The sequence below is a fragment of the Camarhynchus parvulus genome, chromosome 4A (assembly GCF_901933205.1).
Source record: "Camarhynchus parvulus chromosome 4A, STF_HiC, whole genome shotgun sequence".
NCBI lineage: Eukaryota > Metazoa > Chordata > Aves > Passeriformes > Thraupidae > Camarhynchus > Camarhynchus parvulus.
This window is the reverse complement of record NC_044600.1, coordinates 17065877-17083561: the sequence shown is the minus strand read 5'-3', so window position 1 is coordinate 17083561 and position 17685 is coordinate 17065877. Positions and strand designations below refer to the sequence as shown.

Sequence of the window (17685 nt, the reverse complement as noted above, 5' to 3'; positions counted from 1 at the left end):
ATTTAAAAGTGATTTGAATCTTACATGTGAAGAGAAAGGAATCAAGAAGATATTTCTTTCCAAGCAAAAAACCCAAATAAAGCAAATCCTAAACTTTTAAAACAAGTCTAGAAGACAATTATGAAAATCCACATATGAATTCCAAATGCACTCAGGCTTGTCCAAGCCAATGTATTTCTGAATTTCCCACCTGCCACAGAAACACTTCCCCATATTATTTTATGACTTTTGTACCTTCCCAGCTTTGACAGAATGAAAACCACTGAGTGACTACACACAAAGCCTTCCTTTAATTTTAAGTAACCATCTCTAGCAGTGACAGATCCTTTCTCTAGTCCTCATTTCATTAAAAACTGTGATTCATTCACATGAAGTTAAAGAAATTAAATTTAAAAAACACCTCAAAACCTGCTGTTTAGAGTAAGTGAATGACAGTAAAAATATGAAAAACCCCAAATTCAGTACAATGATTCATGGTTGGTTTGGCAGCAATGCAGCACTGATATCTTGAACTAACATCTTGGCTACAGTTCAGCAGCAGAGATTTTCATCCATTTGTGGGGTTTTTCCCTTGTTCTTCCAAAACACAAATGCAAATCATTATGGACAGAACATTCATCAAAATATGATAAAGGAATGTAAAGCTTAAAGGGACCTCAGGGGATCATTTAGATCATTTTCTCCATCTGAGATTAGGGTATGAGAAAGGGGCAGAGCTGACAGAAGTGGGAAACTCCACAGCCTCTCTCTTGCTAAAACACTGTGCAGTAACACCCAATTTGCTACAAATCTGAGTAAATTCTGCCCTTTCCTTTCTCCTGATCATGTCAAAACCAACTGACAACACTCCTTTCATTAACCAGCTCTTAAATGTGGAAAATTTGTCCACATTTGTCCAGAAAATTGCAGTTGTTTTCCTCCTAGGCTAAAAAGCCCTACTCATGCGATCTTTCCTCAAAGTCTTCATCTTCTCACCCTTCTTACTGTACTTGCACAGGTTAATAAACTGCAATACACAAAAGATAGACAGATAGATAGATAAATAGATAGATAGATAGATATAAACACAGTTCTCCTGTTCCTCTGAAGTCTACAAGAACTTTATACAACTGCCAATTGAAGAGAAGTCTCCAAGTTTAACAGTACTAGAATTTTTGTTAGTAGCAACAAATTAAAAAAAAAATAAAGCCATTGAAGTTCTTCAAGCAGAGCACAGCAGTGACCAATAACCAACAGCCCTTCAGCAGTGGCACAAAGCAGCCTGGAAACCCTGTGTGGGTATAAAATCCTGCCATTCTTTCACACAGCTGAGCTGGTTAATTAATGAAATCACTTCTCCACCCATAAACTTTGGCTAAACCTTCCCCCTCTGCTCCCCTTGACAGTGCAACACAAGCTTCTCCTGTACAGTGTCCTACCCCAGCAGTATTCACCAGACACATCTCATTAAATTAGCACTCAAATCCCAAATCTGCAGCTTTTTGAGTGGGTAGTGCTCCCATTCAGAGGCCAAGGTTTCCCTGTTTCCAGTCCCAGCAAAAGCCAGCACATGGTTTTTCTCCTTCAATGTCCACGCTGACCCAGCAGGAGAGCAAGAAACAAATGAGAATCTTGCAATGCACACTCAGCCAATCCAAATGGCTCCAAAAATTAATGGGTAACAACACACTGACACTTCTGCCTTCCTGCAATTAAAACAGAGAAAACGATGAGGCAACATGAAACGCCCCCAGGTTGTGCCAGGAGAGGTTCAGGCTGGATATTAGGAAATTTTCTTCACTGAAAGGGTGGTTAAGCATAGAAGGAACTGCCCAGGGAGGAGGTGGAGTCAAAAATGAGCAGACATTGGAGATGATGGCACAGTTTAGTGGGCATGGTGAGTCTGCACTCCACCTTGGAGACCTTTTCCAACCTTGAAGTTTCCATGATTCTACAAAAATAATTAAGGAGTTATTTCAAGGTTGGCTTTTCCAATGGTCTGATTGCACTCTATCAACCAGCCCTAGAAGAGAACAGAACAGGAGGCTCCATGTTCATCTGGAATTATCCAAAATCTCTGAGGCAGCTTCCAAACTCAATTCAAGTACACAAAGCCATGAGCTAAGCCCAAACACTGCCCTGTCCCAGTGCCTGAAGAGCTCTGGAGGGAGAACAGGAACACAGCAGGATGTAAAACCCACGGGATGGGACACCCAGTCACTGTCTCCTCCTAACATCCCACAGTCCGGTATTTTTGGGCTTACACAAACACAAATCCATGAAGGGACAATGTTACTTCAAACACACACAGCAACAACCCTTACATTTGTCCTCCCTTACATTTTCCACCAGGAAAAAAACCTCACAAAAATTTTTATTATATAACATTTTTTTTCATCTTGCTCTGTACCAGAACAAGACCCACTAAATACAGAATTTCTGTCCTGTCACCACTACTTTGAGACAGCAATTCACACCTTTTCTCCCTTAGCTTTCACTTCTTTGACAAAATTCCCAATAAATGCAATATCCTGAGAAAATCAGACACAGAATAGCACTGACAGAACAGGGTTCCCCCCCTCTTTTTTGGTTTGTTGTTGGGGATTTGTTTTTGTTCTTAATAACTACAGCTGAGGTAGGAGGAGTCAAAAATCCCATTGGCAAGAAATGTATTGCCTTCACTGCTTAAATAATGTGTGTGGAATAAACACATTATATATCAACAAAAATATTTAAAATAGTTCATCAGCTGCTGTACTGGAGCTTCCCTGACTCCACAGCCATTGTATGACTTAGTCAAGCTGGCAGAAAATTAATTAATGTTTTAGCTGCCCCAACAGCATTTCTGCAGAGCTGGAGATGCCAATTCCACTTGGCCAATGCCAAAAATCATGAAGGTATTTCCCCCTTAGAATAAACTCTTTTGTCTGTTAGAACAGAATTCACAGCCCTACTTTAGTAGGAAACTTCACAAAATCAAGCTCAACAAGTACAATTACTAACCAGAAACAGGAAAAAAAAAGAAAATCAATCACACAGTCAATGTGAAGTTCATCAGAGAATTAAAATCCAAGAAAACCCAGCTCCACTTACTCTGCCTTCCATACCTGCATTTTTAAGGAGAAATACCAACAGTACAGCAAAGTTGTAAAAACTTTTAAACTCAGCTTTTAAGACATTCTGCATAACTCTAAATTTTTTTAGGTATCAGTAGCCAGTTCAGAATTTGTAGGGAAATTTTGCTACTTTGGTGAACCTTCCTAATCCTAAAATTTTTAGTCCTTTTTGGGGACCACCTGAGAAATCAGTTATATCAACTTGGAATATTTTCAAGTGCTTCCAAACATGTTGACATAAGTTTGCTAAGTTCAGCTCAGCTCAGCTCAAACCAGACATCTGTTTCCCAAGACTGAAAAATTAATTAACTGCTTTATCTGCATTCCCTTCATTAAGACTTGTTTTTTCACACTTCTAAGGGACATTGTCTACTATTTTCATGTGTACTTGCCCCCTTAGTGGTAGATTTCCATCAAGGACAAAACAGCTTGTGGTTGTAACAAATTAACAGATTAAAACAGCCTTGAGTCCCCAACTTCCACCTCCAATTACTTTGCAAAGGAAGCAAAGCCAGCAAATAAAAATACTTAACAGGAAAAGTTTCTAGAATACATTCCTTGCATTTCATTTAACAGAAAAGACTGTTACAGAAATCTATTTAAAAAAGATAAATGGGGGAGACTCTGAACAAATTTCTGTAACTCAGCAAAAGCCCACAACGAAAATCTGATGAATCTTACCAACACTATTTATTTTTTTTGCTCATATAAATAAACCCGGAAATCCAAACTATCCAAGCTGTATAAATTTTCACTTACCTGGGTCAACTAAAGCTTTATTAAATATTTCTTTAAGTTTTCTACTCTTCACATTCCTGCCTTGTGCCAGGTTTCGATACATCTCGTAGCCAATGATCATCACACCTCCCTCATCCTGCCAGTGCTGCAGCATGTAGCTCCTCTCCTGGGGCCTTTTCACAGTTGCCAGCTCATAAACCTTCCAAAGAGGGAAAAAAACCCCTTTAATTCCTCTTAAAATATCCAATAGTGGTTAATTTTTTAATACTTCTGATGTATTAATGTAAGGAGATTTTTCACATAGTTAAAGCACATTTCTTAGCCTTTATTTTAAGTGGTGGACCTTCCCAATTTTGCAAATCATCCAGTTATTTCATGAAGAACTCTTTTGAAGCCTCTTACCTCTAGTTTCTCCTCATCTTCTAAACCTTCTTGCCATTTTTCAAACTCATTCAGCCAGTTCAAGGCAGTGTTGAGTGGACACACGACCAGACCTGTCCGAAAATCCAGTTTGTCACATAGCAAGACTGTGTGGAGAAAACTTACTACCTGCAAGAGAAAAAACAGGCAGAACACCAAATAAACACCAGGAAAAAAGAGAAATGTTATCTATTCAATTAGGTAATTAAATTACCAACAACAGCCCTGTTTAAATATATTTTTTGGTTAAATAAATTGATTTTTGGTTAAATTTTCATGCAGGTGTATTTGGAGTTCATGCACTCCTTACTCAGTGTTTCTTGGCTGCACACATCCTTCACATACTGAGATACTTCTGAATTGCTGAATGATTTCATAGAAAACCCTCCCTTCACATTTCACCAATCATTTTCATAAATTAACCACTTCCATCAGGTCGTTTTTAAACTTTCTGCCAACATTCATCCCAAACACAAAATAAATTCACAGTTAAGTTTCTTAAAAGTGAACTTCAGTCTTAAAGCAGTTTCTCACACTTTTTTCAAGGCAAATTCTCTCAGCAGAGCTCTGCAGCCTGGCCGTGTGTTGAGGATGACAACACATCCTTGAGGCTGGGAAAAGCCCAAAACCTTGTGATGTCACTCTGGGCTGCCTGTTTTGAGCAGCAGCAAACAACACAGGACTAGAGGAGAGTCAGTGATCCCATGGCAGCTCCAGCTCTCCCACTGGACTTTGGATGTACAACAGCACAAGTTCTCTCTGCATCAAATCTTGGCAACTGTGATTTAATACAGGCATTCTAAACTGCATGACTGTGCGTGGAACACTGGGCAGCAAAGTGATTTTAAAACAAAAGGATTTACTGGTGGTTCTGTGTAAGATAAAACTACCCAGGAAGTCTCACGACCACAGTCATGGGCACCAAGTCCCCAGTCCCTGATTTCCCTGATCTCTGCTGACACCCTGCCCTGCAGCTGGCAAAGTCTGCCAGAATTCATGGCTGGTTCAGCTCTTTTAAGAGCTAAAAACAAATGGCAACAATCACAGAGCACAGCAGTGACTGGCAAATGGACACATATGGAAAAAACAACCACCTCAGCTTCATACATCAGCCTTCAAAATCATTTATACTGACGTATGTTTCTAACTATGGCTGTCTTTGATTTATCAAGAAGTTACAGCCAAAATTACTGTCATTAACACATCTGGATCACTATAAAAATACCTTCTGCTCTAAGTATTTCATCAGACTACATGGTGTGTAAAGTGTAGGTGGAGAAAGTCCCCTACACAACAGTTCTGCAAAGCACTGCAAATCTCCACTAAAAGGTGTGATTAACTCCTCAAGAACCACACCAGCTAAGCTAGGATCAAGTATATAAAAATACACCTTTCAAAGGTGATTTTTGAAATGTTCTGTAGAACTGCAGACTGTCAAAATACTGTGTCTGCCACCCCCATTTCCCTAAACAAAGCACATTTTCAGATATGCTGGAGCTGGAGATAAAATCCTGCTGTGCACCAGCCCCAGTGACAGCTCAGCCTGGGTTTGCCTGAACTGTCATACCATGAGTGACCTCAGTTCTCTGATCACCCTCAGCTCTGTGCCACTCAAAAAATCCCCACAAACCCACCAGCACCTGACTTCACACACAAGGTCTGGCATTAAAAATAAAACTCAACCGAATCTGATAAACCTGTACTTCATCAGCAACAAATTGATTCTAAAACAAAGTCAAGAAAATAAATCATTTAAGGGAAAAAAATTGAATGAGGAGGACAAAAAAATACAACCTGCTTAAGATTATTTCACACTTTTAGAAACAGGTTCCTGGAGCCTCTCCCCTGACAGCTGTATTTATTTTCTTATTCTGAGTTGCAAGAGAACTACACAACACTTGGAAATAAATTGTGTTTCTTACCTGTAATGTTTTCCCCAGGCCCATACAGTGAGCAAGAATGCAGCCAGAGCCAGGAGATGTCTTGGTTTTTTTTACAGATTCACAACAGCAATCCCACATGAACTGAACACCTGAAGAAAATTATTGAAAGTTTTCTGATTAAACATTCATTTTATTAAAGTTCACCCAGTAAGAGACAGCTGTGATCACTGAGATCATGATAACTCTTAGGAAAGCAGCTGTCAGGATAATTATTGATTCATTTCTGTCCAGTGGGGTGAATGTGGGATGCTCTTTGTCTTGAATTTGATTCTATTCACAGCTTCATTGAAGATGTGGCAACTGGGTTGGAAAATATTCCTGTGAGGATGCAGATTGCCTGATCCTGGGGACAGGGAGATGAGAAGACACATTCTGGTTTTGACACTCAAGAAGATTTGGTTATTCTAATCCAGTCTGCATAAGGTGCTGTGCCCCTGGAGAGAAAAAAATTCTTTTTTTCCTTTAAACTCTTTCCTTACCATCTACTTGGTGTGGTTTCAGTCTGGTCACTATACTCCTGTGAACTTGCACTAATGGTTCTTTGGTTTCTTCATCTTCATCTAAAACCAGCTTGGTTGTGATGGGACATTTCAGAGGTGAGGCATCTTCAATCTCTATCACCTGCAAACAGAAAAGGCCATCAGAGGAATATTCTCACAGGAGTAACACCCAGCATCTGAGACACTTCAGATTTACCAGAACTGGAAGTCATAATTTATTTACTAAAGAGAAACCTTCAATTCTTTACTGCATCACAACTTACTCTGGCACTGAAGTGAAGCAGCAGAGAGCTGAGACAACTTTCTAAGGTCACAGCAGTCAAATAAAACTTAACCAAGGTCAACCTGCAGGAAACTGCAGACAAAACTTGGGGCTTATAAGGCTGCATGTAAGGGATTCTCAAAAATTACTCATCAAATTACACTGAGGTTGAAGTTAAACATCATCAGGAATTTAAGTTCACAGAAATTTACACAGACCCCAGACCATACCTCTCTCAATTTCTCTCTCTCCCGTTCTCTCTCTGCTATACGTTTTCTTCTTTCTTCTTCTTCTTTAAGTGCATTTTGTGTTTCTGTTCTAAGCTTATCATCTTTAATAATCTTCCTGATCTTCTTCCTGCCTTTTCCAGGAGATTTTGAGTCATCATTGTCCTCGTTCTCAGAGTTACTCTATTAGAAATTAAGTGAAATACGCATTAGCAAGAAAATTATGGCAAGACCATCAAACCCTTCTTTCTTAGACAAGCTCCCAGAAATTCTTACACACACACAGGTGAAGTTCAGCCAATGAGAAAAAAATGCCTTTTTTAGAAGTCTGACAAAAGAAGTGCCACCTTAACTGTAATGTATTCTGAGGTATCAGAGATGAGCCCAGCTGTGCAAAGGCAGTACTGAAGGCACTGTTGTAATGTGACAGTAGCTAATGATCATTAATAAATTTTTATTAATGATCATTAATAAACATTTTTTCCTGTTATACTGGTGCTAAATCAGATCAGCCCCTACTTACACCACACAGGAAAAGAAACCCCAACACTACCAAAGCCTTGATCTACAATTTGTCTGATCTACATTTAGATTAAAAACTCCATTTGCTTCAATATCATGAATTTTTATCAAGATCTAGACAGGAAAAGTTTTAGTTCAAACATAACATTTTACCTCCACAATGGTGGCATTTTACAAATTTTAGCCTGAACTGATATTGAGAAAAGCTTTAATTTTTTACTGTACTTTGTGCAGAGGTGTTTGAGATACCCTGAGCAGAAGAGACACGAAATCCCTATTTATTACTTCAAAACATGACAGAGCACCTTATTCTCATTTTCACTCGATGAATCCTCTTGAACCTTTATCCTCCTTCGTTTCTTTTTCTGTTTGTAGCTGCGCTGGTTTTCCTCTGCCTCAGCTTTTTTGGCAGATCTATTAAAAAATCAAAAAGGCAATATTACTGATTAACCATAGTAATCCTCTGCCTCACTGAAAAACAATTAATTAATAATTAATTAGTAAGAGATGCACTCCTTTTGTGCAGTTAGGGCTGACTGCTAAATTCCTTCCTGCTCAGCCCACTGGACACCCAGAGCAAAGAGAAAACCCTTCAGAATCTCAGAACAATAAACCATTAATTTTATACTGACAGTGATGTATTTGGCATTAAAATGTCCATTTTTTGTTTTTTGATTTTTTTTTTTTTTTTTTGTACTGGCTCATCAAATTGTTGTGTATCCCCTACCATGGTACAAATTCAAAATCCCCACATTTGTTGCAAAACAAATTAATGTTCTATAATTCCTACAGACAAATATCATCAAGGGTTTTAAGAACTGCTCCAAAGTGCTTTAACTTTTACCATCTCCCTGCACAAAGTGCACTATTAAAACCCAAAATAAACACAGGGTAAGCACAGCTCAGCTTTGTTCATACCTTGTCCTTGGCCTTTGGTCATCCTCAGACTCACTGACCTCCTCACTCACTGCAGACTCGTGGAACTCTGAGTCATTGGAGTCATCACTGCTCACTTGGAAAAGAAAGCAGCATTTATTTCATGGTGAGCATCACTGCAAAGCCAGCAGCTCCTCACTGCACAACAAACTTGCTCCAGAGCAGCAAGCACTGCCAGGGTTCATTTCACACATTATGGGACCCATATTTATAAGATAAAAAGGGCAGAGAGAAGAAAAGGGTAAAATTTAAGCATTAGCTGAGTCCTGGTGGATGGCTTACTGTGCCACAAGCCTTGAGGTCCTTATGCAGGAACATCTACATTTATTTTAGGAGCAAATGGAAAAGAGCATTAAATGATGGAGAACTGTGGGGAACAGTATGGAACTTCAGAAAACCAAAGGTGATTTTTAGTTAAACAGAAGTTTTTGTTTCAAATGCTTTACATGTCATTTTATAACCATACTTGGAGAAAAGGGCTCTTATTTACACACAAAATACAAAATTGCATCACTACATTTATGGCTTGGCATTTCTTCAGGTAATGCAAGCTCAAAACTGCCTCAAAAAGCAATTAAAAATACACCTAAAAGAGCAGCATTAGCAAGACTCTCCCAACCACTTTGAGGAGCTATTCCTGGCATTTTTAGGTAATGAAGACACCAGTGTGATATTTAACAACTTGAATTTCAGCCTGACCTTGAACACAGTGGAAAGTTTAATTGTTTTATGAATGACAAGGCCTAAAACATGAGTTGTTCTACACAAATGGGGAATGGTAACATTAATAACATAGGGCTAAAAAGGGCAAAGTGAAATCAAATATATTGTTGTGTTTGAGGGCAGTCAGCTTCAAAGGCTTGCACTGAAGAACCCTAAGATGAATTTACAGTTATTCCTCCTGCATGAAATGCTGTAGGTAGAGCTTTAATCCTGTAAGGGAGGAAAAACATGAAATGCAAGCAAATAAAAATGGGAGTTTTGACAGAGGAAAATTCTAAACAAATCACATTGCATCTTTTATTCTGTGAAAGACCACAGAAGCTGGCTGGCATTAGTGGAACACAGATCAGGGAAGCCCAGCGCACCTTTCCCGGCCAGGAAACACCCACAGGTTCTTTGTTCCTGCCTGTAACAATGCAGGGCCAGGCCAGGCTCATTTCACAGTGCCATCTGCTGCTCAGCTCCAGCCTGCTCCACTGCAATTCCAGCATGGACACATTCCTCAGGCACTACTGCCTCTCCAAGAGAAAAATTACACAAAGGACAAGACAGATTTTTCCAAATTCAGACATCCTGGCCTTGCCTCTGCTGTTTAGGATGGATATTCTAAGATTCCACAGGATTAATCCAATTCAGAGGATACAGCAAGTGGAGAGAGCTGCTCTTGGATTTGACATTTCAAATAAAATTATTTATCAAACAAAGATAAGGGAATGCTAGATTTCATATACGATGAAGTTTAGACAGGGATTTTAAAATCACAAAGGTTGAGATCATTCTGACAAGCTTTGGATTTGTTTTACAGAAGCAAGTACTTTTTATGACCAAAAAAAAGGATGTGGATTATGTACCTTTCCTTCTATTTCTGCGCTTCCCCCCTTCTTTTTTGTCTTTTGGTTTCACCACCTTCTTTTCTTCTCCAGACTCCCCATCACTCACAGTGAGCTTCTGCCTCAGCAGCCTGTGTCTGTATCTGGGCTTCTTGGATGTTTCTTCCTCCTCTGAATCTGAATCCTCAGAATTAGCTTCTTCCTTTTCTGACTTCTTGTCTTCCTTTTCCTTCTCTCCTGTCACACAGAAGGGTCAGTACCACATGCATACCAGTCACTTTCTTATCTTACAAGAATTAAAATCTGAATTAATTTAGGCTAAATCCTGTGCTTTTTCAGGGAATTACAAGCACCAACATACCATTTTCCTCCAGTGTTTAGTGTTTCCCACTGCCTGAATGCTTGGAATGCCTGTTCCAATGGCTGTGTTAGCCAAATCTCTCCTGTGTACTTGCAGGACTTACTGTTCTGTATAGGTAATAACCCCTCATAAACTCCTAGGACTCCTTAATTGCTTACTAAACCCAGATTATAATAAAAAAATAAACATAGAGAAGACTAAAAGAGATGATAATCCTCATGACCACGCACATTGGCCTCTATGTGACAACTACATATCAAAATCAGTAATATTTTTTGCTGAAAACTTTAACAATCATCGTTTTCCCAAGTGACCCTTGAAATCATGACAGGTGCCACAGCACCACTTTTCCCCAGATGCTTTTTGGTGCTTACCATCATCTCCTGTGTTCTCAGTTTGCTTTGCAGGTTTCTTCTTTCCTTCCTCCGGCTGCTCATCTGAAGACGTATCCTCATCAGAGGAAAGATTGGCTTTGATTTCTTCTAAAAGCATTTTCTTGGCAATTCTTTGAAGTAAAACAGAAAACAGTATTTATTCCATTGTTCAGGTAAACCTATGAACGACAAGTGTAACCCTACACCATTCAGAACTTCAAAAAAAGGGCTGAAAGCTGAACAAAAAAAAAAGACACGTGATGAAAAGTCATTGTGGCAAGACAGGATCTATCAGCAAAAATCTCACATTAATGTAATGTGTTGACTTGCTTTTAGAAAGCAGGTTTGTAATAAAGCTTCTTAAAAAGAGAAGTTTCCTGCTTTAAAGCAGACTTGAAATGGTTGTAAAATGCATAGACTTAAGAGATTTCATGTTATTCATGGTCTATCTGGGTAACTAACCACAAGCACTTGCCTTACAGCAGCTCTGGCAAAAACCCTTCTGTGTTTATACCCAAAAAGCCTGACCAACACTACAGGACCTGAATTTCAAATAAAAATCATCATCTTATTTCCTGCTCCACAAACTGTCCACTCAGCTTCCCATGGTTTCACTGCAGAACAGGTTTCCAGCTAATGCACAAGTGACTATCGAAAAATTATTTCTTTACATGCACTTGCAACATAAAAATCTTCTGAGTCTAGCCAAGGCAGGTATGTAAAAAGCACAGGAAAATAGTGGACTTAGTACTTGTACTTCCAGGGGAAAAAAATAAACCAGATCTTCCTCATATAAATATCAGGAATACTACAGTTTCATTTGTCCATTTTCAATGAAATATGTCTTTTCTAGGTGAAACCTCATCTGTCTTGCCTTTTGGGAGAATGAATGCATGCTATGTGTACATAGTTGAGGACGGGAAAGCTCTCACACCAGTCAAAACAACAGCTCAAAGCCATGGAACTGAACCACAATCCAGCCTTCACTTGGGAATGGCAAAGGAACAGGGATCTCTCATGCAAAACTTCCTATACAACAGAAAACTGAGCTGTTGCTTCTAGGGAGCACTATAAAATGGGCTTTTAACAATCAGTATTTCATTTTCCAGCCAGCAATGTGTCCCTAAAACATAATAATTTTTCAAAGGGACTCTTCCCAAGCTATCTTTCCTGACACTCCACACTGTATTTTCTAATTTTTGAGCAACAGTGCAGTTTTTAAAAACACTCTCACACTAATTTATATTCAGTTATTATTAAAAGATAGAAGCAAAATAATTTAATAAACATTTCAGATTGTTCAGTGAGTCAGACCATCCATCAGCATCCAAAACACTCCCTCCCCTTCTCTCTTGAGAAGAAAAAGCTGATTAAAACTTTACCAAGCAGTACCCTTGGAGAACTTTAATTCCACATCTATCAAGAAATCACAGCATGAACCCAAAGAAAACCTCCTAAAGTCCACAGATAAGTAACATCCTCTTCCAAATGCTTTTTGCATTAGGTCCTCCCAGAGGATATTTGGAAAAGGGATTTAGGGTTTGGTTAAATGTTGATTTTTTTAAAACCCAGCAGACCATGTGTAACAGCAGCAGAAATAAACAGCTCTTCATATAAGGAACTCAGACTATATTTCTTCCATCTCTTAATAGTCAGAATTTTTTCTTCAAAATGAAACTGCTTGGAATGTCACAGGCTGGCTTCCCTTTAACAGCTTTTAACATAAATTATTAACCTTGACTCCTACTCCAGAAAATGCAGAGAGCAGTGGTCTGGCTACTCTTCTTGTTTAATAAAAACCCAGAGTTTTGGAAGAGAAAAAAACGAAAAGATCTGATAAAAACATTGAAACTGAATCCTGAAAGTCCTGCCTTTGACTTATTTCGGCAAGTGCATTAGCAAAGTGAACACAGCTTGTGGATGGCAATACTTACCTCTACACAAGTCACCTTTAAAAGGCTGACTTTGGTTCTTAGCAAAACAAGACCTTCATTTTAATTTGTTCTTTAATGAAGTATCTGGTTTTTTAAGAGCTATAGGAAACAGCAATGTATCTGACACCTAAAAAGACCATGCACAAAATCTATCATCCATAAAGAGACAATGCTCTCATTTTCCTATTAATCACCAGGATAACCAACAACCAGATTGGGTAAACTGATTAGTTTCTAATTATTTATACTGATTAAGAAGTTATTGCTATGATAGAAAATAAGCCCTGTTTTTTTATCTAGGATAAAAACTTAACCACTTGCAACCAAATTGAGATGGGACTGTTTGTTAATGAGAAAAGCTGCATTTTCATCAATGCATTTACTGGTATGCATTTAGGCCAAAAAAGTGAGACATTATTAAGATGTTCAGGATTTAAAGGAAGCCCATTTTTAATTAACTACACATCTGATAGGAATAATAAGTGTAAGCAACATGAGACCCAAGGAAATTAGGCCTTGTAAGTGCATGTTGACAAATGACTGATGTAACAAATGGTTTACATGAATTATTACAAACAGGACTCTGGGAGCTGGGTTTAAATTAAACCACAATAGATGTTGACCAGAATAACACATCATATTTCTATTTTATGATAAAACCCATTTAAAGTCACCAGGTTTCTCAGCTAAGAAACGTCACATGGTAGCTTTAACATTTTAGTAGTTGCATTAACAGCAGCAAGAAAAACAAGCTATGATAGTGTGAAAATTCCCTCACTCATATTCTTCCAGAGAAAACCATGGAAATCAAAAGGGACTGTAATATTTACTCAGGTCAAGGACATGAAAGATTCTTGGCCATTCAGATGTAACAGTTGAGCACCAGCAATAGATTCAACTATGAGGCACAGAGAGCCATATGACCTCCAGCACAGGGTTTCAGGCAGTAAAAAATAAAGTAACAAAAATAAAATAATGTTTAAAAATCCCTGCATTTCACTCGTTCCTGCACTGATCTACTGAGACCTTGAGCATGTCATGTTGCCCCACTCATCTTATCTAAATTTATGGTGACATTTGTATGAAGTGACTCTCCAGCACACATTTAACCAGTGCTTCACAGAATGGAGCTGCAGCCTCAACCAGGACACACAAAACCAACTCTAGAATAAAATAACAGCACATAGGCACAGTTTTGTACCAACAGGGATTTAAAGATATTTCCCATCTGTAAGAACAGCCCCAGCAGAATACAATTCTAAACAATGAATTGATTACTATGGATTTTTAAGTCGTGCTAAAAGAAAAGTTTTCACAAGAGACAGACTGGAAATCACCCAGGGGTTGCTTGGTTACATTGCAGGACTACTTTAAAAGCTCCTTCAGACCTTGCAGCAGAACTGGAGCAGTAGGTGCAGCCTCTCATGGTGTGGAGTTAAGCCCCCATGGTAATTTGCACCATTCTTGTTCAAGAATTTTACAGTGCCAATAAAATGACATTGTTCAAAATCTTGGTGAGACAATGTAAAAATCTTTTTTCTTAAAAAGTCATGATTTTAAATTTTAGTTCACGATTGTGATGTTTTAGTACCAATTAGATTACATCAACTCACACTCAGTGTTCATAAATACCTACTAATTATATGTAGAAATAAGGTTGCCTGAAACAAGCCCTTGGGTGGGGGAGCATGGTGGGATGTGGCTAATAAAAGCCACCAGAATTCCAGCTAGAGCACTACTGGCTTAAATGGGCCTTCAGGATACTATTAGAAAATTCAGAACCCTTTAAAATATATTTTAAGACATTAATATTTGGATGAAATGTCATACATGTCTTAAAAAATCCGTGAAAACTGCCAAACACCTTGTTCTAAATACTGTGCCGTCTTTGTTGGAAGAGGCTGATTTTCAAGCTGTCAGAGTTGGATTAAATTAAATGCTTGGACAAGAAAAAAGTTTTACAAAAATTTATTGTAACCATCAAATACTTAAAGGCATTCTGCATTTAATACACTATTAACTTCTTAATAAACAGAACTACTGCAAACATATCAAACAGTACCATTTAAAAGATCAGAAGGACCAATAATAGTTACACAACAGAAGATGAAAGCATACAGCACTGTATAGCATAGTATGACCCACTTGCATATTGCATTTTGGCAAAAAGATGATTTCAAGGCTATTAATATTCATGTCATGCACATCCTCAGGTATGCAAATAACAGAACATCTAAACTAGAGACTTGCAAACAGGAGAGTTCCCACACTACAAACACCCAGCAGGTACTAGGTACCCTCTTTGGCCTGGAAGAAAATAGGCAACTTCTCTGAATCAGTAGGTAAACTATTTAAACACTTTGTGTTGAGTAAACAGAAGAACAAGTTTTTAACTTCTCAAAATTTGTTCCATCTTTTTACAGTTTATAGCTCTGATTGTGGTGCCAAGTACAACACATGATGAAGGTAAAGTCAGACTGCATTACCAGTTAACATGTCTGAAGGTTGACAACACTGTTTATTGACAAAATACCTCCCCATCTCATATATAGATGTTCAAAAGGTCCCCTAAATAAAAACTTAACAAAGAGGCAGCTTTAAAACAAAGTACAGAAACTGATTTTTAAAGCCCAAATTTATATTTCTGTTTGTTATCAATTAGGTTCATTTATTTCCCAATATAGCTCTCAAACTAAATCATGATTGAGTTCTGTCAGAAACGTTTGTGCAGTAAATACTGAACTTCTGACAAAAGTGTATCGGTTTAGTTATCAACCAGAAACTCACAACAAAAAAAGAAAAAAGAAAAAGAAAAAAAATTAATTAAAACAGGACTGAAATTAAAGCATGATTTATAAAAAAAACTTGTTATACCAAAGTTTACATGTTCTGCTTATGACCCTGTGCTGTCAAGTCCCTAAAAAGCATCTTTCTTTAAAGAGCTGAATTACTGGGTTAAATTTGATGACTGAAAACACACAAGAACTAATTCAGCAGCAGCATTGTGATGCCAAACTGAGGTCCGTGAAGGATAGGAAACAGTGTTTTTAAAATTTACTTCAGCCACATCTCAAAACATACAACTCTGTGAAACAAGGATTTCCATATTCTAAACTAGTAAGGCTCAGAAGCAGAAAAAGACTCCACCAGCAACTGGTCCCACACATGCTACATGGCCAAAACAACAACAAAAAATCAGTTTCTGAAACACTGTATAAAAATTTGTTGAGCAGCTCTTCAGCCTAACTACAGTAACTTCCAAAAAGAACCTGTGGCTCCAGTTGAGTGACACATCATGTTGTGCATTTAGGAAATGAAGCTTTTACATTTCTAGCCAGGCTGATTTTGATAGCTACAATGGTACTGGTAAAATATGACATGTCTTAGCTAACTGTATCTTACAGTGATTCTTTTTTATTAAATTCCAAACTGAAGCAATACATATAAGCCACAATTCTGAAAATATCTATGCAAAGACTTAAAATATATAATTAGTCTCTTTGATACCAATTGAGCCTATGCACAGTGCTTGTAGAATCATGGCCTTAACTCACATTAGTCACTTCAGGTACTTTTTAGTGGATTAAAACTCAGTTAAATTAACAGCTGAAAATATCTAATATGGTTTTCCCCACATTTGTGCTTTCTCTTTATTGAGAAAAGGCGTTTCAATTAGAAAAGCATATTAAGCAACAGTAATAACCAAATTCATTCTGAAAATATTGCAGCACTGCATACTGCACAGATGCAAACTGTCCCCTTCTACTCCACACAACTAGCTGAAATTCACATTTAGCAGCAGCAGCAGCAGCTTTTGCCCTGCCTGCCAGATCCCTGTTCCCACGGGGACCGCAGTGGGACAGCGCTGCAGCGCTTTTGGAACGCCCCCAGACAGGTGTGTCAGCTACCACCTCTAGACATTGGCTTTGCATACCTGGCTCTACCATTTCTAAACGTTTGCTTTGCATTCCTGGCTCTGGGCCTCTGTTTTCTGGCCCCGTGTTCACACTTGCAGGAGGCCTGTGAGCGAGTCTTTACCGGGCAGGCAGCCGTGCTTTTTACCACCTGCTTGCTCCTCCGTTGCGCCGGCTCGCGCCCACGCCTAGGCTGTGCTCTAATCGTTTTTATGTCCTTATGGAGGGTATCATACCTATTCTCAGGGTCGTCATCATCATCATCTTCCTCCTCCTCCATTGGGATAGTCCTTGATAGAGCATCTCCTTCATCTCCTGAAAAAGAAGCCCAACAGAAAACATTTAATAAGTGTAAATACAACGATAAGCAATACATGACAGCACAATAAACAATACAATATATGAACTGCATTTCTACCAACAATCCCCATTTGAAAACAGCTTGGTGATACCACTTTTCTACCTGTCTTGACAAATAAAAATAAATCTTTGTGGTGATGTTCACAGGGGTCTCAGGACGAGGTAAGAGATGAGAATCTTGACTCTATGTTTCAGAAGGCTGATTTATTATTTTATTATATATATTACATGAAAAGAAAATGATATATTAAAACTATACTAAAGGAATAGAAGAAAGGATTTCAGCAGAAGGCTGGCAAGGAGTAGAAGTGGAATGATAACAAAAGCTCGTGACTCTCAGAGAGTCTGTGACTGGTCATTAATTAGAAACAACCAACATGGACCAATCAAGGATGCACCTGTTGCATTCCACAGCAGCAGATAATTATTGTTTTTCTCTTCCTCTGAGGCTTCTCAGGAGAAAAATCCTGGCAAAGGGATTTTCCGGAAAATATCATAGCAACAAATCCTTTCCAGTTTTGCTTACTACTACCTGCAACTTGTTCA

General features: G+C 38.4%; 1 protein-coding gene across 2 annotated transcripts in view; it reads right to left on the bottom strand.

Moving 5' to 3' along the window:
• ATRX (ATRX chromatin remodeler) overlaps window positions 1–17685 on the bottom strand; it is a 69295-nt gene that overhangs the window by 21810 nt on the left and 29800 nt on the right. For both annotated transcript variants that reach the window (XM_030967979.1, XM_030967980.1), the window contains 10 exons: window positions 17016–17094; window positions 10932–11062; window positions 10218–10433; window positions 8626–8719; window positions 8013–8121; window positions 7189–7368; window positions 6676–6817; window positions 6176–6285; window positions 4236–4382; window positions 3855–4032 (listed from right to left, as the gene is read on the bottom strand). In XM_030967979.1, coding sequence (XP_030823839.1) covers window positions 3855–4032; window positions 4236–4382; window positions 6176–6285; window positions 6676–6817; window positions 7189–7368; window positions 8013–8121; window positions 8626–8719; window positions 10218–10433; window positions 10932–11062; window positions 17016–17094 — 1386 coding nt within the window. The remainder of the gene's footprint in view (window positions 1–3854; window positions 4033–4235; window positions 4383–6175; window positions 6286–6675; window positions 6818–7188; window positions 7369–8012; window positions 8122–8625; window positions 8720–10217; window positions 10434–10931; window positions 11063–17015; window positions 17095–17685) is intronic.